Consider the following 23,814-nt stretch of genomic DNA (forward strand, 5'->3'; position numbering starts at 1 on the left):
CCAGGAGGACAAGCCCCACACTAACCAATAATAAATAAATAACTTCTTAACGCAACTTCTTGAACAGGTGTGGTAGTAAACGGATGGATGGACTAAAAATGCATGAGAATGTTTTATGTTTTGAACATTATTTTTAACATTTATTACAAGTGGAATTTTCATTACTTATCACGTTAAGCAATGTCAGCTCAGATTTATCCGAAGGCCAGATGGAGTCATCAAAAGAGCCACATCTGGCTCACGAGCCATAGGTTCCCTATCCCTGCCCTAAGTCATGGGTGTCAAACTCTGGCCCGCGGGCCAAATTTAGCCTGCCGTGTAATTTCATTTTGCCCTTGAGGCAATATCAAATTAACATTAGACCTGGCCCGCCGCTGTAACACCGCATTCACCACTAATACTCATACTCGTCAACCCTCCCGATTTTCCCAGAAGACTCCCGAAGTTCAGTGCCCCTCCCGAATTCCTCCCGATTTCTACCCGGACAATAATATCGGGGGCGGGCCGTAAAAGCAGTGCCTTTGGCGTTATCTACATGTCGCCACGTCCGCTTTTCCTCCATACAAACAGCGTCACGGCCCACTCGCATAATATATGCGACTCATACACACACACAAGTGTTTGCAAAGCATACTTGGTCAACAGCCATACAGGTCACACTGAGGGTGGCCGTATTAACAACTTTAATACTGTTACAAATATACGCCACACTGTGAACCCACAGCAAACAAGAATGACAAACACATTTCGGGAGAACATCCGCACCGTAACACAACATAAAAACAACTGAACAAATACCCAGAACCTCTTGCATCACTAACTCTTCCGGGACGCTACAATATACAACACCCCCGCTACCACCAAACCCCGCCCCAACTCAAACCTGCCGCCGAAAAGAGGCATTCAATTTGTATTTTTATTTTATTTGATATGTCATTGATATTTTTTAATTACTATTATTTAAAACTTGATTTTGCATGTCACTATAAAGTTATATAAGCCTTGCTTTGTCAATATTCAATGCAAAACTTTTTTGGGTCCCTATTAAAGGAATAATAGTTCAACCTCGGCCCGCGGCTTCATTCAGTTTTAAATTTTGGCCCACTCTGTATTTGAGTTTGACACCCCTGCCCTAAGAGAAGAGGACTGTTGACAAACTAGTGAGCATCCAGGATGATGCCAGTCACCCTCTGCATACAGTTACCAGTAGCCAGAGGAGCCTGTTCAGTGCTAGACTGCTTCATCCCAAGTGCAGGACTAATAGACTCAAAAACTCCTTTGTCCCACACGCCATTAGACTGTACAACTCCTCTCTGGGGCGGAGGGGAGGGGGTACTAGGATGACAGGGGATGCAAAACAATAACAGTGCAATACGTTTTCATAACATGGTCACTACTGCCTACTTTGTCTTGTTATATTCTTATTTTACTGTTATAATTGTATTCCCATTGTTGCTTTTTAATTTTCATTCTTAATGTAATATTTCTCTATTTTTGTTTCCATTTAAACCCCCATTATTTACTTTTTACTTATTTTAAATTGATCTCAACTCTGTACACTGCTGCTAGAATTTTAATTTTCCTGAAGGAATCAATAAAGTACTATCTATCTATCTATGTAATCAGAGCAAAGCATTTTTGGTTGGGAACAAAAAGAGATGAAGTAAAATACAGCACTATATCATCAGTTTCTGATTTATTGAATTGTATAACAGTGGGAAATATTGCTCATTTGTAGTGGTCTTTCTTGAACTATTTGGGAAAAAAAGAGATAAAAATAACAAAAAACTTGTTGAAAAATAAACAAGCGATTCAATTCTAAATGCAGATTTCTACACATAGAAGTAATCATCAACTTAAAGTGCCCTCTTTGGGGATTGTAATAGAGATCCATCTGGATTCATCAACTTCATTTTAAACATTTCTCCACAAAAAATAAATCTTTAACATCAATATTTATGGAACATGTCCACAAAAAATCTAGCTGTCAACATTGAATATTGCAATGTTGCATTTCTTTTCACAGTTTATGAACTTGCATTCATATTTTGTTCAAGTATTATTCAATAAATATATTTATAAATGATTTTTGAATTGTTGCTATTTTTAGAATATTTAAAAAAAAACTAATGTACCCCTTGGAATATCTTCAAGCACCCCCAGGGGTACACATACCCCCATTTGAGAACCACTGATCTAATCACCTGTCGCCTTTATTAGCAGCAGCCGGAGCGAGACACATTGTCGGAGTTGGAGTGGGAGCCAGAGAGAGAGAAAGAGACATGAACAAAGAGAAAAACCCTTTGCTGGAAAGCAAAAGCTTCTCCACATTGATGCAAATGAAACAGTGTTGTACCCCTGACCCGGGCTCTCGTGGCAGTGTGTGGTGGTCCGAGGAACCCACTAGAGGGCAACCTCCACAATGACATTGCTGGTTTACGAGCAAAGGAGCATGTTCGGCAGCGCACGCACACAGAGTACTTACAAGCAGACACGGTGTGTGGACAGAAAAGGGAGAATGGACGCATTTTGGTGTAAAAATTAAAGATAAAGGTGAAGTTATAACACTGAAACACCCTCGGGAAGAGCTGTTTTAAGACATGCAGCTAACATCCACCCACAGTGTTTTAGCTACTTCTAAATCACTAATCCAGGCCTCCATGGCGACAAATAAAGTTTGTTTCTTAGAAGTTACATTATCACTGGAGGACGAGGAATAGCTAAACATGCTTCACTACGCACGGTAGGAGGATATAGCATACAGAGGACAGCAGCTTGTTTTGCTTGTTAATAAAGAGACGGTTGATTAATATCCCTTGTTATGTTTGTCTGTGTTGGCGACTTGTCCAGGGCGTGCGCCGCCTTCCACCCAAATGCAGCTGAGATAAGCTCCAGCACCCCCACGACCCCAAAAAAAAAAGACAAGAGGTAGAAAATGGATGTATGGATGGATGTTTGTTTGATATACAGCACTGTATAGCACTTTAAATGTTGTCCAAACTTTCACTAAAATATGCACTTTTGTTGGCTTTGGAAGCCATGATTCATATTTACATTGTTCCTTATGGAGACATTTGCTTCACTATACAAACATTTCGATTAATGAACCCTGTTCAAGAACCGATTCAGTTTGTAAATCAAGATTTTACAGTAAACCCACGTTGAATTGACAATAAAAACGATCAAATCTTGAATCTATTCAGACCTCTTAAGATTGTATTCTATTTCACTTAAAGCTTAGTGCCAAATGTGGTCTTATTGGAGACTTTAGGCGACTCCAACATGAAAGCACCGTTGCTCATCAATATGCAAGTTTAGTTCTAGTTGAGTCTTTATTAGAAGGGACAATGCACAGAAACATTAAGCTCAAAGACAGATATGTCCTGTACCAGATTAGAGCTAAATAGCTCATTTCCATCTGCAGTCCCTGGCTACCTAAATTAAAGAGATACAAAAATCATGCAATAAAATGATGACAAAAAAAATCATACCATAGCACAGGGGTCACCAACCTTTTTGAAACCAAGAGCTACTTCTTGGGTACTGATTCATGCGAAGGGCTACCAGTTTGATACACACTTAAATAAATTGCCAGAAATAGCCAATTTGACCAATTTACGTTTAACTCTGTTATTATTAATAATTAATGATTTTTATCTTTGTGGGAACATTGATCGCCTTAATGATTCCTGTGATAGCAAAATTACTTGTACTCGTTTAATTGAAGATGTTCTTTGAACGGGTCGCCAAAAGTTGTTTATTGAGCTCAGGAATGGGACACTTAGCAAGAGATCTATTGTCTGATCAAGCTCTGTCTCCTGTGTCTTTAATGTAACATGTGGACCATAGTTGACGTGGGCATGTGTTTTCCCTCTTCCTTACCCCCAACAGAGCTAAATTGTTCCCCTTTCCTGAGTGACCCCCCTCCTCTGGGTAAACGACACGCTCTCCCCTTCACAGGACTTTGGTTATTCATTCCACTGGTGTACTGTATGTAAATGAGCATGGAGGGTGGGACTTCTGAGAATGTATAATTGTCATGTCAAATTCTAAAGGGGTTAGAACAAGCTGGAACGAACGGCTATGTCGTTCTGGTTTGGTCTCGCTTTGCAAAGCTTGTTATTATTTGTTTGTTACTTTAATAAATAATTTTAAAGCTATTTGTCACTAAAGGATCGTCTTTAAGAAATTTCCACGACATTCCTCACAATAAATATACATAGAAACAGATAAATATATTTTAAAAGAAGGGTATTTCCATCTGTCATTCCGTCGTACATTTTTTTTCCTTCTATGGAAGGTTTTTTGTAGAGAATAATTGATGAAAAAAACACTTAATTGAACAGTTTAAAAGAGGAGAAGACACAAAAAAAATGAAAATTAAATTTTGAAACATCCATTTCCATCCATTTTCTACCGCTTATTCCCTTTCGGGGTCGCGGGGGGCGCTGGCGCCTATCTCAGCTACAATCGGGCGGAAGGCAGGGTACACCCTGGACAAGTCGCCACCTCATCACAGGGCCAACACAGATAGACAGACAACATTCACACTCACATTCACACACTAGGGCCAATTTAGTGTTGCCAATCAACCAAATTTTGAAACAGTTTATCTTTAATTTCGACTCTTTAAAATTCAAAATCCAACCGGAAAAAAAGAAGACAAAAGCTAACTAATTCGAATCTTTTTGAAAAATTTAAAAAAAATATTTATGGAACATCATTAATATTTTTTTCCTGATTATGATTCATTTTAGAATTTTGATGACATGTTTTAAATTGGTTAAAATCCTATCTGCACTTTGCTAGAATATATAACAAATTGGACCAAGCTATATTTCCAACAAAGACAAACCATTATTTCTTCTAGATTTTCCAGAACAAAAAAATTAAAATAAATTTTAAAGACTTTGAAATAAGATTTAAATTTGATTCTACAGATTTTCTAGATTTGGCAAAATATTTCTTTTGAATTTTAATCATAAAGTTTGAAGAAATATTTCACAAATATTTTTCGTCGAAAAAACAGAAGCTAAAATGAAGAATTAAATTAAAATTCATTTATTATTGTTTACAATAAAAAAAAAAAAAATACTCGAACATTGATTTAAATTGTCAGGAAAGAAGAGTAAATAATTTAAAAGGTAAAAAGGTGTATGTGTTTAAAAATCCTAAAAATAATTTTTAATGTTGTATTTTTTCTCTAAAATTGTCTTTCTGAAAGTTATCCATCCATCCATTTTGTACAGCGTATTCCCTTTCGGTGTCGCGGGGGGCGCTGGCGCCTATCTCAGCTACAATCGGGCGGATAAGAAGCAAAAAAAAAATTTTAAAAAATGAATTTATTTAAACAAGTGAAGACCAAGTCTTTAAAATATTTTCTTGGATTCTCAAATTCTATTTGAGTTTTGTCTCTCTTAGAATGAAAAATGTCGAGCAAAGCAAGACCAGCTTGCTAGTAAATAACTACAATTTCAAAAATAGAGGCAGCTCACTGGTAAGTGCTGCTATGTGAGCTATTTTTAGAACAGGCCAGCGGGCGACTCATCTGGTCCTTACGGGCGACCTGGTGCCAGCGGGGACCGCGTTGGTGACCCCTGCCGTAGCATGTAATCAAATTAAGAAAAGTCATAAAATGCCCTTTCATGGACACATACTTAATATACAATACAACCACACCTCATGTACATCATCACACAAAGACAATACATGCTCTTGTTCACATCTGTCATCACTTGTCATGATTTTAACACACAAACCTCACAATTTACAACAAAAATGCTCTCATGGATAAATATAGTACACATTAAGTTGTGTCAATCACAGTGGCCACCTTAGTGACCGTGTGAGCAGCTTTGATTGCTCACACTTTGAGTCAATTGTGAATGAAGAGTCATCTATTCGACTTCAGACTAGTGAGGTTGTGACATCATCCAGTACCACAGTTGAAGTGCAAGTGTGTGGGAAACACCAGTATATATGATTTACTTACGTCTGAGGCGGGCCCCTTGTCGGCTCCGGGACAGGAAAAGGTGACAAATTCATGACAGCGCTTGTGGACCACAAAGCAGCAGACTGTTGGTAGTGAATAGAGACAAAAACAAAACGTCTGTTTATTTTTTAGCAATCTGAAATCAGGAGACAAAGCCTTGAGTCAATATGTCAACAATGTGTCATTAGTCATTGCGCAATAAGCCACTTGTGCTCCAGCAGCTACCTTCCTGTAAAGAGCTGTATTTACTTTTATGTTGTTGGTTTGGAAGGACTTATCCTCATGTTTATTTAAAACCCCATTTTCATATGAGTTAGAAAATTGTGGTGGGTGTAAATATAAACGGAAAACAATGATTTGCACATTTTTTTCAACCCATATTCAGTTGAATATGCTACAAAGACAACATATTTGATGTTCAAACCGATAATTTTTTTTTGCAAATAATCATTAACTTTAGAAACTGATGCCAGCAAAACGTGACAAAGAAGTTGGGAAAGGTGGCAATAAATACTGATAAAGTTGAGGAATGCTCATCAAACACTTATTTGGAACATCCCACAGGTGTACAGGCTAATTGGGAACAGGTGGGTGCCATGATTGGCTATAAAAACAGCTTCCCAAAAAACGCTCAGTCTTTCACAAGAAAGGATGGGGCGAGGTACACCCCTCTGTCCACAACTGCGTGAGCAAATAGTCAAACAGTTTAAGAACAACGTTTCTCAAAGTGCAATTGCAAGAAATTTAGGGAATTCCACATCTACTCTCCATAATATCATCAAAAGGTTCAGAGAATCTGGAAAAAAAATCACTCCACGTAAGCGGCATGGCCGGAAACCAACATTGAATGACCGTGACCTTCGACCCCTCAGACGGCACTGTATCAAAAACCGACACCAATCTCTAAAGGATATCACCACATGGGCTCAGGAACACTTCAGAAAACCACAGTCACTAAATACAGTTTGTCCTTACATATGTAAGTGCAAGTTAAAGCTCTACTATGCAAAGCGAAAGCCCTTTATCAACAACATCCAGAAACGCCGCCGGCTTCTCTGGGCCCGAGATCATCTAAGATGGACTGATGCAAAGTGGAAAAGTGTTCTGTGGTCTGACGAGTCCACATTTCAAATTGTTTTTTGAAATATTCGACATCGTGTCATCCGGACCAAAGGGGAAGCGAACCATCCCGACTGTTCTCGACGCAAAGTTCAAAAGCCAGCATCTGTGATGGTATGGGGGTGCATTAGTGCCCAAGGCATGGGTAACTTACACATCTGTGAAGGCACCATTAATGCTGAAAGGTACATACAGGTTTTGGAACAACATATGCTGCCATCTAAGCGCCGTCTTTTTAATGAACGCCCCTGCTTATTTCAGCAAGACAATGACAAGCCACATTCAGCCGTGCGAGTTGTAATATGAGAGAAAGAAGGTGCGAATCTGGTAACAAATGAAGGAATAATTAATTCCCAAGAAAAACAGCAGGTGGTCCATCGTCTGGCGGTGGTTTGGCTTCAAGCGGGAACATGTTGGAACATTTACACGGCAGAAGCGTTGCTATTAAAAGATGCAGCACTGCTAATTTGTAGCATCATTTGAAAAGTCATCTGCTAATAACTGTTTAATTAATACAGTTTTGGTCAATTGACTTAGTTGTGACTTCCTGCTCTGCATGACAGTTTAAAAGTAGCATATATTAATGCAGTATGAAGAAGAATGTTTGAATGTAGACACATAGAATCATCACACTGCTGTGATTATATGCATCAAGTGTTCATTCAAGGCTAAGGCAAAATATCCACAAAATATATGGTGTATCGCGATATGGCCAAAAAATATCGAGATATTAAAAAAAGGCCATATCGCCCAGCCCTAGCGGGAGGCAGGGTGAAGGTAAAAAGGTGTCTAATGCTTAAACCAAAAATAAACAAAAGGTGTGTGCCCCCAAGAAAAGGCATTGAAGCTTAGGGAAGGCTATTCAGAATGAAACTAAAACCGAACTGGCTACAAAGTAAACAAAAACACAATGCTGGACGACAGCAAAAACTTACTGTAGAGCAAAGCCGGCGTCCACAATGTGCATCCTAACACCACATGACAAGCAACAATGTCCCCACAAAGAAGGATAAAAACAACTGAAATATTCTTGATTGCTAAAACAAAGTAGATGTGGGGAAATAGCGCTCAAAAGAAGACATGAAACTGCTACTGGAAAATACCAAAAAGAGAGAACAAGCCACCAAAATAGGAGCGCAAGAGAAGAAGTAAAAGACTACACATAGGAAAAGAGCAAAAAAGTGCAAATAAGTCAGGGTGTGATGTGACAGGTGGTGACAGTACACCTACTTTGAGACAAGAGCTATAGTCATGCATGCTGGGTTATTCTTTAAAGTCATATCCAACACCTGCAACGTCGACTTTTTACTCTCAACTGAGTTTCCTTTTTTAATGATTTCTGCCGCATTTTTTCAACGCAGAAAATGTGCCTCGGCTCAAAAAAGGTTGAAAAACAGTGTCTTAAAGGGGAACGTTATCACCAAACCTATGTAAGCGTCAATATATACCTTGATGGTGCAGAAAAAGACCTTTTTTTTTTTTTTTACCAATTTCCGAACTCTAAATGGGTGAATTTTGGCGAATTGAACGCCTTTCTGTTTATCGCTCCTTTTGCGATGACGTCAGAACGTGACGTCGCCGAGGTAACACACCCGCCATTTTAATTTTCAACACATTACAAACACCGGGTCTCAGCTCTGTTATTTTCCGTTTTTTCGACTATTTTTTGGAACTGTGGAGACATCATGCCTCGTCGGTGTTTTGTCGGAGGGTGTAACAACACTAACAGGGATGGATTCAAGTTGCACCACTGGCCCGAAGATGTGAAAGTGTCTGCCGCCAGACCCCCATTGAATGTACCAAAGTGTCTCCACATTTTACCGGCGATGACAGACATGGCACAGAGATGAATGGATAACCTGCAGATGCATTTGCAACGATAAATTCAACAAAATCACGAAGGTGAGTTTTGTTGATGTTGACTTATGTACTAATCAGACATATTTGGTTGCGGCGTGACTGCCAGCTAATCGATGCTAACATGCTATGCTAATCGATGCTAAAATGCTATGCTAATCGATGCTAACATCCTATTTACCGGCGGTGCTAAAGCAGACATGGAACAGAGATGTATAGATAAACTGCAGATGCATTTGCAACTATATTACGTTTCCTTCCATCCACATTTAATGCGAAAAAAACACTTACCAATCGACGGATTTAAGTTGCTCCAGTGTCAAAAGATGCGAAAGTCCTGATCGTTTGGTCCGCACATTTTACCGGCGATGCTAACGCAGCTATTCGGCCATGCTATGGCTACGAATAGCGTCAATAGCTATTCGCTCAATAGCTTCAGTTTCTTCTTCAATATTTTCATACTCCAACCATCTGTTTCAATACATGCGTAATCTATTGAATCGCTTAAATCGCTGAAATCCAAGTTTGAATCCGAGCTAATGTCACTATATCTTGCTGTGGTATTCCCATTGTTTGTTTACATTGGCAGCACTGTGTGACGTCACAGGGAAATGGCCGGTGTCTTCTCAGAGAGCCGAAAATAAGGCACTTTAAAGCTTTATTTAGGGATATTCCGAGACCGGTTAAATTTTGAAAAAAAATTCCAAAAATACAACAAGCCACTGGGAATTGATTTTTATTGTTTTTAACCCTTTTGAAATTGTGATAATGTTCCCCTTTAAAGTCATATCCAACACCTGCAACATCGACTTTTTACTCTCAACTGAGTTTCCTTTTTTAATGATTTCTGCCGCATTTTTTCAACGCAGAAACTGTGACTCGGTTCAAAAAAGGTTGAAAAACAGTGTCTTAAAGAGACGGTAATGTGCAGAAGAGAAGGTGGGATGGAGCAAAGATGGTCTTCCAAAGATGATGTTGTGAGAGCTGCACAAGACATGACACCCATACTGTAATCATCTACGTTCTGGCTGTCATTATGATGTCATGTCTACTCTCTGGAGGGTTTCTACAAGCAACATTGGGAAAAGACCGTGTAGAAAGAGCTGGGTTAGACGTGAAAAAAATGGAGGAAATTGAAAGTGAATATGTGTGCTTGATGTGGAGTGAGTTTATTCAACAGCGGGCCTGAGGGCAATATCCCCACAATGGCTCCACCCCCCCCCCCCCCCCCCACCAGCCTATTGCCCCGAGTTCAGCTGAAAACCTGGAAGATAAGACATTTTTGCAGCAAACTGTTACAAATACTTCAGCGCTCCAGTTGTACAGAGTTTTTCAACCTTTTTTGAGCCAAGGCACATTTTCTTCATTAAAAATTTACAGAGGCACACCACCAGCAGAAATGTTAAAAAGTGAAAGTCCACCAAATTGTCTTTTTTTTTTTTTTTTTTGAGTTCATTGTTGTTTTCCTGTGTGTCGTGCTTTAGTTCCTGTCTTGCGCTCCTATTTTGGTAGCTTTTCCTATGCCCGCTTCACGCCTTCCTTTGAGTGCTATTGCCTGACCTGCTCTGTATTGGCAAACAGGACTATTTCAGTTGTGCGGACACTATCCTTATTTGGATAAAACCTATCAAAGTACAAACCCTGTTTCCATATGAGTTGGGAAATTGTGTTAGATGTAAAGACAACATATTTGATGTTCAAACTGATAAACTTTTTCTTTAATGCAAATCATTAACTTTAGAATTTGGTGGCAATAAATACTGATCAAGTTGAGGAATGCTCATCAAACACTTATTTGGAACATCCCACAGGTGTGATGGCTAATTGGGAACAGGTGGGTGCCATGATTGGGTATAAAAACAGCTTCCCAAAATATGCTCAGTCTTTCACAAGAAAGGATGGGGCGAGGTACACCCCTTTGTCCACAACTGCGTGAGCAAATAGTCAAACAGTTTAAGAACAACGTTTCTCAAAGTGCAATTGCAAGAAATTTAGGGATTTCAACATCTACGCTCCATAATATCATCAAAAGGTTCAGAGAATCTGGAGAAATCACTCCACGTAAGCGGCATGGCCGGAAACCAACATTGAATGACCATGACCTTCGACCCCTCAGACGGCACTGTATCAAAAACAGACCTCAATCTCAAAAGGATATCACCACATGGGCTCAGGAACACTTGAGAAAACCACTGTCACTAAATAGAGTTTGTCCTTACATCTGTAAGTGCAAGTTAAAGCTCTACTATGCAAAGCGAAAGCCATTTATCAACAACATCCAGAAACACCGCCGGCTTCTCTGGGCCCGAGATCATCTAAGATGGACTGATGCAAAGTGGAAAAGTGTTCTGTGGTCTGACGAGTCAACATTTCAAACTGTTTTTGGAAATATTCGACATCGTGTCATCCGGACCAAAGGGGAAGCGAACCATTCCGACTGTTATTGACGCAAAGTTCGAAAGCCAGCATCTGTGATGGTATGGGGGTGCATTAGTGCCCAAGGCATGGGTAACTTACACATCTGTGAAGGCACCATTAATGCTGAAAGGTACATACAGGTTTTGGAACAACATATGCTGCCATCGAAGCGCTGTCTTTTTCATGGACGCCCCTGCTTATTTCAGCAAGACAATGCCAAGACACATTCAGCACGTGTTACAACAGCGTGGCTTCGTAAAAAAAGAGTGCAGGTACTTTCCTGGCCCGCCTGCAGTCCAGACCTGTCTCCCTTGGAAAATGTGTCGCGCATTATGAAGCGTAAAATACAACAGCGGAGACCCCGGACTGTTGAACGACTGAAGCTCTACATAAAACAAGAATGGGAAAGAATTCCACTTTCAAAGCTTCAACAATTAGTTTCCTCAGTTCCCAAACGAGTGTTATTAAAAGAAAAGGTGATGTAACACAGTGGTGAACATGCCCTTTCCCAACTACTTTGGCACGTGTTGCAGCCATGAAATTCTAAGTTAATTATTATTCGCAAGAAAAAATTAAGTTTATGAGTTTGAACATCAAATATGTTGTCTTTGTAGTGCATTCAACTGAATATGGGTTGAAAAGGATTTGCAAATCATTGTATTCTGTTTATATTTACATCTAACACAATTTCCCAACTCATATGGAAACGGGGTTTGTATAAAACACAACAGAGGATTAGAAGGAGGTCACGTCAGACGTGGAAGGTTGGTTTGAAGGTGTGCAGAGATACACAAGATAGTGAAAAGTCTGACACCAAAACAAGTGTGGGCGGTTTTATTCTACATGCCAATGGGTTCACCTTCCAGATTGTCAAGTATGCGCTCCTTTAAGGCAAGGATCAGGGCAAAGGACAGGTCAGTGTTGTGACTGCAGCCCAATGTCTGGAATCTAAGGTCAAATTGATCTACTTTTGGAAGTAGGACACCACAACCCCCAACAGTTATGATGCATAATAATAGACATGATTTGTTGCAGCAGGAGTGGCCATTATGTGGATGGCGAGCTAGCGGTGGATGGCGGAGGGTGTGTCAGTCCATCGCCAGCCAGGCATTCATAAAATAGACCTAAAAATGATGGATCATCAATCTTCACCAAGACGTGACTTTGGTCACTTGATTGACATTCACGACACCCGAGGGTCTTGTGAGATGACGCTGGCTGCTGCCACATCATTATTAAGAAAAAATGACCCACAGCAAGGCAACAAACACTTTTTATTTCAACTGTACTGCCGTCAAAACTCTAAAGACCGACCTCTTCACAATAAAAGCCCTGCTTCATCCTGCCTGTGCTAACAAAATAAGAGTCTCAGAAAGCCAGCAAGCTACGGAGTTTTCAGCCAATGTATTTCTTGTAAAGTGCATAAAAAGGAGTATGGAAGCTGGACAAACTTTCATGTGGTATTGGACAGAAAGGAGGACTTTTTGTCTCCTCCATGTGAAAAAGTGGAGGTTATCATCACTACTGTCTGATTCCAATCAATGCAAGTCATCACAATCATACCAACTTATATTCTTGTCTTCATGAAAGAAAGGAATGTTGCCATGTAAAAACATCAAAGTTTTGACAAAAGAGCATAAAACAAACAAAATAATACTTCAAACTTAAAATCGACAGATATATCGGAAGTTGATCTTGAAATTTAAGTGTTAAAAGTAAAAAAAAACTAACAAAAATGCATCACTTTATGAGTGGGGAACTTTTCGGATTTCCAATATATTTAGTAGGATTTTATTTAACTTTTCACTGTGATTACTCGAAAATATTAAATCATTAAAATCAATGGTGTCCTGTATTATTGATCTTTGAGGGCTTTAATTGCAAAATAAAGGAACTCTCCTGAAGGAATCAATAAAATACTATCTATCTAGCCATCCATCTACCCATCCATCTTCCTCCGCTTATCCGAGGTCGGGTCGCGGGGACAACAGCCTAAGCAGGGAAACCGAGATTTCCCTCTCCCCAGCCACTTCGTCTAGCTCTTCCCGGGGGATCCCGAGGCGTTCCCAGCCAGCCGGGAGACATAGTCTTCCCAACGTGTCCTGGGTCTTCCCCGTGGCCTCCTACCTAATCTCAATAGAACCGCTCCACAAATTCACCTTCTTATCAATGCGGACAGTGAATACATCCCTGTCTTATCTATCTATCTATCTATCTATCTAAATCAGGGGTCACCAACGCGGTCCCCGCAGGCACCAGGTCGCCCGTAAGGACCAGATGAGTCGCCCGTTGGCCTGTTCTAAAAATAGTTCAAATAGCAGCACTTACCAGTGAGCTGCCTCTATTTTTTAAATTGTATTTATTTACTAGCAAGCTGGTCTCGCTTTACTCGACATTTTTAACTCTAAGAGAGACAAAACTCAAATAGAATTTGAAAATCCAAAAAAATATTTTAAAGACTTGGTCTTCACTTGTTTAAATAAATTAATTTATTTTTACTTTGCTTCTTATAACTTTCCAAAAGACAATTTTACAGAAAAAATACAACCTTAAAAATTATTTTAGGATTTTTAAACACATACACCTTTTTACCTTTTAAATTCCTTCCTCTTCTTTCCTGACAATTTAAATCAATGTTCAAGTATTTTTTTAATTATTATTGTAAAGAATAATAAATACATTGTAATTTAATTCTTCATTTTAGCTTCTGTCTTTTCTACAAAGAATATTTGTGAAATATTTCTTCAAACTTATGATTAAAATTCAATAAAATTATTCTGGCAAATCTAGAAAATCTGTAGAATGAAATTTAAATCTTATTTCAAAGTCTTTTGAATTCCTTTTAAAATTTTTGTTCTGGAAAATCTAGAAGAAATAATTATTTGTCTTTGTTAGAAATATAGCTTGGTCCAGTTTGTTATATATTCTAAGAAAGTGCAGATTGGATTTTAACCTATTTAAAACATGTCATCAAAATTCTAAAATTAATCTTAATCAGGAAAAATGTATAATGATGTTCCATAAATTATTTTTTAAATTTTTTCAAAAAGATTCGAATTAGCTAGTTTTTCTCTTCATTTTTTTCGGTTGAATTTTAAAGAGTCAAAATTGAAGATAAATTATGTTTCAAAATTTAATTTTGATTATTTTTTTCGTTTTTTCTCCTCTTTTAAACTGTTCAATTAAGTGTTTTCCTCATAATTTATTCTCGACAAAAAACCTTCCATAAAAGGAAAAAAAAATATGCGACGTAATGACGGACAGAAATACCCTTTTTTTATATATAGATTTATTTATTAAAGGTAAATTGAGCAAATTGGCTATTTCTGGCAATTTATTTAAGTGTGTATCAAACTGGTAGCCCTTCGTATTAATCCGTACCCAAGAAGTAGCTCTTGGTGTCAAAAAGGTTGGTGACCCCTGATCTAAATACTGCATATTTCAGTTTTACTATAAAAAAACAAAGTTGTCTTTGACAGAAAAGGCATAAAACCTTATTTATTTTACTTTATATCAACCTCAAGTTGATAAAGAGATTTACTGTAAGCGTTAAATAAAAATAATAATAATAATTTGACTTATTTTTAACATTTTAGTGACTGAGACCCTCTATGATCCCCGGGAGCCCTAAGGTTAAAAAAAAAATCCATATATTTTGTTATGGTTTGAAAATGAAAAATATCAAAATGGCTCCTGCATGCTTAAAGTTTTCCGTGTGCGGCCCTCTGTGGAAAAATTTTGGACACCCCTGAGTTACACAGACAAATTATTAAAATAATGAGAAAACAAAAAATGAACTGATAATTAGAGGTGGGAGTCTTTGGGCACCTCACGATTCGAGTACAATTAAAAATCAATTATTGATGCATCTTTATGGATGTTGATACAGTTTTACATTTATTTTCACAAAATAATCAACTAGGGTTGTATGGTATACCGGTACTATTATGGCATCGCAGTACTAATGAATGAAAAACAGTACTATACTCTGTTTGAAAAGTACCGGTTCCCAGGCATGACGTCACATCGGAACATTTCTGGTTTTACGAGCAGAGGAGCATGTTGAGCAGCGCACAGACACAGAGTACTTACAAGCAGACACTGTGTATTCAGAAAAGGAAGAATGGACGCATTTTGGTGTAAAAAGTCAAGGTAAAGGTGAGGTTATAACACTGAAACACCCTCAGGAAGAGCTGCTTTCAGACATGCAGCTAACATCCATCCACAGTGTTTTAGCTACTTCTAAATCACTAATCCTCGAATCCATGGCAACAAAAAAAAATACGTTTCTTACAAGTACCATTATCACTGGTGGACGATGAATAGCTAGACATGCTTCACTACACACCGTAGGAGGATACAATAGCTCATCAGCATCACCGCTAACAAAAGCTAGTGTGCCTGAATGTAAACAAATACCATGGTTGGATCTACACCTGACGTCCACTGTAATGACACAAAGTACAATAGTGTATCTAGTAGGGGTGTAATGGTACGTGTATTTGTATTGAACCGTTTCGGTACGGGGGTTTTGGTTCGGTTCGGAGGTGTACCAAACGAGTTTCTACACGGACAAATTAGGTAGCGCACCGCAGGTTTTGTAAACGATGCAGAGCGAGACACAACACACGGCAGGCTAGCAGCGACCAGGCTAGGACAACATGCAAAAATTAAGATCTCCCGTTTGGGAACACTTTGCCTGCGCGATACAACAATGGAGGACGGAGGTTTGTTGACACTGTTCAGCAGCAGTAGGGTATGCTTCTGCCAACACGTCAAACATGCTAACCCCTTTGAAGCGTCACCACCGCATTCAAGCAGCCTCTCCTCGGCGAGTCAGGCAGGGCTGAAGCAATAACAAATGTTTTTATAGCAGCAGATTTAAGACCATCCATCCATCCATCTTCTACCGCTTGTCCGGATCCGGGGTCGCGGGAGGTTGCTGTATTGCATTAAAAGTAGATTTTGAACCTCTTCTATGGCGGAAGAACAATAAGCCCATATATCCTCTTACTGACACGTGTGTACAAAATATGTACTGTACTTTGCAATCTACCAATAAAAGTCTCAATTAATCAATCAAAAAAAGAACTTTTTATGTAGAAAGGTTTTGTTAAGAAACCATTCTGAGCCGTATCTTATTTAGTTTTTATTTTATTTATGTTGACCACATTAACCCTGGCAATGGACCCTGTGTGTATTTGTACGTTATGCCATTGTTTACAAATTTGGTAAATAAATAACCAAAAAATGTTTATTTTGTCGTTTTCTTACTGTACCGAAAATGAACCGTACCGTGACCTCTAAACCGAGGTACGTACCGAACCAAAATGTTGGTGTACCGTTACACTCCTAGTATCTAGTCTATATTATAATATGATTACAAACCTCGATACCATATGAGTTGGGAAATTGTGTTAGATGTAAATATAAATGGAATACATCCATCCATCCATTTTCTACCGCTTATTCCCTTTTGGGGTCGCGGGGGGCGCTGGCGCCTATCTCAGCTACAATCGGGCGGAAGGAGGGGTACACCCTGGACAAGTCGCCACCTCATCGCAGGGCCAACACAGATAGACAGACAACATTCACACTCACATTCACACACTAGGGCCAATTTAGTGTTGCCAATCAACCTATCCCCAATACAATGATTTGCAAATCCTTTTCAACCCATATTCAGTTGAATATGCTACAAAGACAACATATTTGATGTTCAAACTCAAACTTTTTTTTTTTTTGCAAATAATAATTAACTTAGAATTTCATGGCTGCAACACGTGCCAAAGTAGTTGGGAAAGGGCATGTTCACCACTGTGTTACATCACCTTTTCTTTTAACAACACTCAAACGTTTGGGAACTGAGGAAACTAATTGTTGAAGCTTTGAAAGTGGAATTCTTTCCCGTTCTTGTTTTATGTAGAGCTTCAGTCGTTCAACAGTCCGGGGTCTCCGCTGTCGTATTTTACCCTTCATAATGCGCCACACATTTTCCATGGGAGACATGTCTGGACTGCAGGTGGGCCAGGAAAGGACCTGCACTCTTTTACTACGAAACCACGCTGTTGTAACACGTGGCTTGGCATTGTTTTGCTGAAATAAGCAGGGGCGTCCATGGTAACGTTGCTTGGATTACAACACATGTTGCTCCAAAACCTGTATGGGCCTTTCAGCATTAATGGTGCCTTCACAGATGTGTAAGTTACCCATGCCTTGGCCACCTACACACCTCCATACCATCACAGATGCTGGCTTTTGAACTTTGCGCCTATATCAATCCGGATGGTTATTTTCCTCTTTGTTCTGGAAGACACCACGTCCACAGTAACTTGCACTTTCAGATGTAGCGACCAACTGTATTTAGTGACAATGGTTTTCTGAAGTGTTCCTGAGCCCATGTGGTGATATCCTTTAGAGATTGATAACGGTTTTTGATACAGTGCCGTCGGAGGGATCGAAGGTCACGGTCATTCAATGTTGGTTTCCGGCCACGTGAAGGGATTTCTCCAGATTCTCTGAACCTTTTGATGATATTATGGAGAGTAGATGTTGAAATCCCTAAATTTCTTGCAATTGCACTTTGAAAAATGTTGTTCTTAAAGTGTTTGACTATTTGCTCACGCTGTTGTGGACAGCCCCATCCTTTCTTGTGAAAGACTGAGCATTTTTTGGGAAGCTGTTTTTATACCCAATCATGGCACCCACCTGTTCCCAATTAGCCTGCACACCTGTGGGATGTTCCAAATAAGTGTTTGATGAGCATTCCTCAACTTTATCACTATTTATTGTCACCAAATTCTAAAGTTACAGTTGTGATCAAAATGATTCAACCCCCACACAATTTTGGTGTTTTAGCAAGTTGGACATTTATTCCGTATTTTGTTTATAGTCATATCAAATAAAGATGTGTCAAATAGACAAATGCAACCTAAATTGTAACACTGTATTTTACAAAATAGCAAAAAAGGAGATTTTTCTTAATATGTCATTGACAAAATGATTCAACCCCCTAGTTCCATGCATCTTTAGTACTTAGTAGAACACCCTTTGGCAGTAATGACATCCTTCAAAGGTGATACATAACCGGACCAGGCTTCTTGCAACCATCTACAGGTATTTTAGCCCATTCCTCTTGGGCAAAGGCCTCCAGTTCATTCATATTCTTGGGCTTGCGTGCTGCAACTGCCTTCTTCAAGTCCCACCACAACTTTTCTAGAGGATTTAGGTCTGGCGACTGTGAAGGCCACTCCAGAGTCTTCCAGCCCTTCTGCAACCACTCTGATGTTGATTTGGAGGTATGCTTGGGATCCTTGTCCTGTTGGAAGGTCCAACGTCTCCCAGGCCTCAGCTTCGTCACTGACTTCATGACATTTGCAGCTAATATATCCTGCTAGGAAATAGAATTCATAATGCCTTGAACGCGCTGGAGATTCCCGGTACCTGAGGCAGAGAAACAGCCCCAGAGCATGATTGACCCTCCACCATGCTTAACAGTAGGCAAGGTGTTCTTCTCTTTGTAAGCTTCATTTTTTCTTCTCCAAACATAACGTTGATTCATAGGCCCAAAGAGTTCCACTTTTGTCTCATCACTCCATAGAACAGTTTCCCAAAACCTTTGGTGTTTTTCCAGAGGATTTTTGGCATACTGGAGTCTATTTTCTTGTTCCTGGTAGTCAGAAGTGGGGTGCGCCTGGGAGTTCTGGCATGGAGGCCTTCATCTTGTAGTGCGTGCCTTATTGTCTGGGACGAAACCTGCGTTCACCCCTCTGCAATGTCCTGTTGTAGCTCCTCAGCTGTTACTTGGGGGTTTTTCACCACTGTACGCTTCCAGCATCCTCTTTCTACCACGCCCAGGTAGTGTTTCCACTGTGCCTTTAGCTTTAAACTTGCGAATTATGCTCCCAACTGTGTCTCTTGGAATGTGTAATGTCTTTGCTATTTTCTTATATCCATATCCTTTCTTATGAAGAGAAATTACCTTCTCTCTTGACTTCTTTCACCACTCCCTGGACTTCATCATGTTGCAAATACACCATTGACCATCTACAAGAAGCTGAGCGTCACAGTCTTTTTCAATCAGTTTAATTGTTGCTCGTTATGGTTCTAATCACATCTACAGGTGTTTTCAACACCTGATTGAAAAGACCTTATTCAAATTCTGTTCTTAAGAGTTATGATCTTCAAGAGGTTGAATAATTTTGTCAATGAGATATTAAGGGAAATGACACTGTTTGGTATGTTACAAAATATGTTGTAATTCAAGTTGCATTTGTCTATTTAATGCATCTTTATTTGATATGACTATAAACAAAATACGGAATAAATGTCCAACTTGCTAAAACACCAAAATTGTGTGGGGGTGGAATAATTTTGATCACAACTGTAATGATTTGCATTAAAAAAAATGTTTATCAGTTTGAACATCAAATATGTTGTCTTTACATCTAACACAATTTCCCGACTCATATGGAAACAGGGTTTGTACTTTGATAGGTTTTATCCAAAGAAGGATAGCGTCTGCACAACTGAAATAGTCCTGTTTGCCAATACAGAGCAGGTCAGGCAATAGCACTCAAAGGAAGGCGTGAAACGGGTGTAGGAAAAGCTACCAAAATAGGAGCGCAAGACAGGAACTAAAGCACGACATACAGGAAAACAACAATGAACTAAAAAAAAAAAAGACAATTTGGTGGACTTTCACTTTTTAACATTTCTGCTGGTGGTGTGCCTCTGTAAATTTTTAATGAAGAAAATGTGCCTTGGCTCCACAAAGGTTGAAAAACTCTGTACAACTGGAGCGCTGAAGTATTTGTAACAGTTTGCTCCAAAAATGTCTTATCTTCCAGGTTTTCAGCTGAACTCGGGGGAATAGGCTGGTGGGGGTGGGGGGGGGGGTGGGTGAGTCATTGTGGGGATATTGCCCTCAGGCCCGCTGTTGAATAAACTCACTCCACATCAAGCACACCAATTCACTTTCAATTTCATCCATTGTTTTCACGTCTAACCCAGCTCTTTCTACACGGCCTTTTCCCAATGTTGCTTGTAGAAACCCTCCAGAGAGTAGACATGACATCATAATGACAGCCAGAACGTAGATGATTACAGTATGGGTGTCATGTCTTGTGCAGCTCTCACAACATCATCTTTGGAAGACCATCTTTGCTCCATCCCGCCTTCTCTTCTGCACATTACCGTCTCTTTAAGACAATGTTTGTCAACCTTTTTTGAGCCGAGGCACATTTTCTGTGTTGAAAAAATGCGGTAGAAATCATTAAAAAAGGAAACTCAGTTGAGAGTAAAAAAATCGAAGTTGCAGGTGTTGGATATGACTTTAAAGAATAGCCCAGCATACATGACTATAGCTCTTGTCTCAAAGTAGGTGTACTGTCACCACCTGTCACATCACACCCTGACTTATTTGCACTTTTTTGCTCTTTCCCTGTGTGTAGTCTTTTACTTCTTCTCTTGCGCTCCTATTTTGGTGGCTTGTTCTCTTTTTTGGGTATTTTCCAGTAGCAGTTTCATGTCTTATTTTGAGCGCTATTTCCCACATCTATTTTGTTTTAGCAATCAAGAATATTTCAGTTGTTTTTATCCTTCTTTGTGGGGACATTGTGGATTGTCATGTCATGTTCGGATGTACATTGTGGACGCCGTCATTGCTCCACAGTAAGTTTTTGCTGTCGTCCAGCATTGTGTTTTTGTTTACTTTGTAGCCAGTTCAGTTTTAGTTTTATTTTCATTCTGAATAGCCTTCTTCGATTACGCTTGCACCTCCCGGTACCCCAGCACCTCCAAAACCCTCAAATCTAGATTCCAAACATCCCAGAATAAGCTAGTCCGGTTACTTTTAGACCTCCACCCCAGATCACACCTCAATCCAACCCATTTCTCCAAAGTGGGCTGGCTCAGGGTGGAGGACAGAGTAAAACAACTTGCACTGAGCCTAGTCTATAAAACCCACTACACCTCCCTGATACCCAAGTACATGTCAAACTACTTCCTTAACGTAAATGACCACCATAACCACAACACCAGGGGGAGCTCCACAAACCACGTTAAACCCAGATTCCGATCTAACAAAGGTCTTAACTCATTCTTTTTCTATGCCACATCAATGTGGAATGCACTCCCAACAAGTATAAAAGTAAGTGCATCTCTATATTCCTTCAAAACCGCTCTAAAACAACACCTCAAGGCAACTTCAACACTTTACTAATACCCTCCTCCATTCACATCCCATCTCCCCGGATTATAAACAACTCAAATGTATTTCTAATGTATATACTTGTTCTTATGCTATCTGAACTCACTATGTTCTCTGCTGGCTGTACATATCCTACTAAGTCACACCTACACTGTTTCAATGTCCACATTTCTCTGTTGATGCAATTGTTGATGACTGAAGCATTGATATCAACCAAAGCTCCTCATCCCACCCCCCGGATTGTAAATAATGTAAATAATTCAATGTATATACTATGATGATTAACTTGTGTGATGACTGTATTATGTTGATAGTATATATTTGTACCATGAATTGATTAACGTGGACCCCGTCTTAAACAAGTTGAAAAACTTTTTTGGGTGTTATCATTTAGTGGTCAATTGTACGGGATATGTACTGAACTGTGCAATCTACTAATAAAAGTATCAATCAATCAATCAATCAATCAATCAATCAAAAAACCCTAAGCTTCAATGCCTTTTCTTGGGGGCACACACCTTTTGTTTATTTTTGGTTTAAGCATTAGACACCTTTATACCTGCACCCTGCCTCCCGCTAGGGCTGGGCGATATGGCCTTTTTTTAATATCTCGATATTTTTAGGCCATATCGCGATACACCATATATTTCCGGATATCTTGCCTTAGCCTTGAATGAACACTTGATGCATATAATCACAGCAGTGTGATGATTCTATGTGTCTACATTCAAACATTCTTTTTCATACTGCATTAATATATGCTACTCTTAAATTGTCATGCAGAGCAGGAAGTCACAACTAAGTCAATTGACCAAAACTGTATTTATTAAACATTTATTAGCAGATGACTTTTCAAATGATGCTACAAATTAGCAGTGCTGCATCTTTTAAAAGCAACGCTTCTTCCGTATAAATGTTCCAAAATGTTCCCGCTTGAAGCCAAACCACCGCCAGACGATGGACCACCTGCTGTTTTTCTTGGGAATTAATTCTTCCTTCATTTGTTACCAGATTCGCACTTTCTTTCTCTCGTACTACCACTCGCACGGCTCCGCTAGCAGCACATCTACCATTACTCATGCTGCTACCTCTCTGCTCCACGAGGGCGTATACGGATGTGACGTATGTAAGAAGGTGCGCTTGTCTGTGAGAAGAACACACAAGAAGGAGTGGGAAAAGCCTGTAGTGTAATGCCCGCAGCTAAAAGCAACTGAGTGAGAAGGTATACTCCAATATCACCATATAGTCATTTTCTATATCGCACAGAGACATATCGCGTATATCGATATATCGCCCAGCCCTATTGTCATGTCATGTTCGGATGTACATTGCCTTTGCTCCACACTAAGTCTTTGCTGTCGTCCAGCATTCTTTTTTTTGTTTACTTTGTAGCCAGTTTTTGGAGACCCTGCTCCAAGTGGAGGAGTTAAAGTACCTCGGAGACTTTTTCACGAGTGAGGGAAGAGTGGATCGTGAGATCAACAAGCGGATCGGTGCGGCGTCTTTAGTAATGCGGACGCTCTATCGGTCCATTGTGGTGAAAAAGGAGCTGAGCCGGAAGGCAAAGCTCTCTATTTACCAGTCGATCTACGTTCCCATCGTCACCTATGGTCATGAGCTTTGGGTTATGACTGAAAGGATAAGATCACGGGTACAAGCGGCCCAAATGAGTTTCTTCCGCCGGGTGGCGGGGCTCTCCCTTAGAGATAGGGTGAGAAGCTCTGCCATCCGGGAAGAACTCAAAGTAAAGCCGCTGCTCCTCCACATGGAGAGGAGCCAGATGAGGTGGTTCAGGCATCTGGTCAGGATGCCACACGAACGCCTCCCTAGGGAGGAGTTTCAGGCACGTCTGACTGGTAGGAGGCCACAGGAAAGACTTAAGACACGTTGGGAAGACTATGTCTCCCGGCTGGCCTGGGAACGCCTCGGGATTCCCCGGGAAGAGGAAGACGAAGTGGCTGGGGAGAGGAGTCTGGGCTTCCCTGCTTAGGCTGCTGCCCCCGCGACCTGACCTCAGATAAGCGGAAGAAGATGGATGGATGGATGTAGCCAGTTCAGTTGTATTTTCATTCGGCATAGCCTTCCCTAAGTTTCAATGCCTTTTCTTAGGGGCACTCACCTTTTGTTTATTTTTGGTTTAAGCATTAGATACCTTGTTACCTTCACCCTGTCTCCCGCTGTTTCCAACATCTACAAAGCAATTAGCTACTGGCTGCCA

General features: G+C 39.9%; 1 protein-coding gene across 3 annotated transcripts in view; it reads right to left on the reverse strand.

Annotated features, from left to right (window-relative positions):
• Positions 1-23,814, reverse strand: part of LOC133538908 (protein kinase C beta type-like) — a 140,758-nt gene that overhangs the window by 87,469 nt on the left and 29,475 nt on the right. For all 3 annotated transcript variants that reach the window (XM_061880806.1, XM_061880804.1, XM_061880805.1), the window contains exon 3: positions 5,993-6,075. In XM_061880806.1, the coding sequence (XP_061736790.1) occupies positions 5,993-6,075 (83 nt within the window). The remainder of the gene's footprint in view (positions 1-5,992; positions 6,076-23,814) is intronic.

The sequence above is a fragment of the Nerophis ophidion genome, linkage group LG20 (genome assembly GCF_033978795.1).
Source record: "Nerophis ophidion isolate RoL-2023_Sa linkage group LG20, RoL_Noph_v1.0, whole genome shotgun sequence".
NCBI lineage: Eukaryota > Metazoa > Chordata > Actinopteri > Syngnathiformes > Syngnathidae > Nerophis > Nerophis ophidion.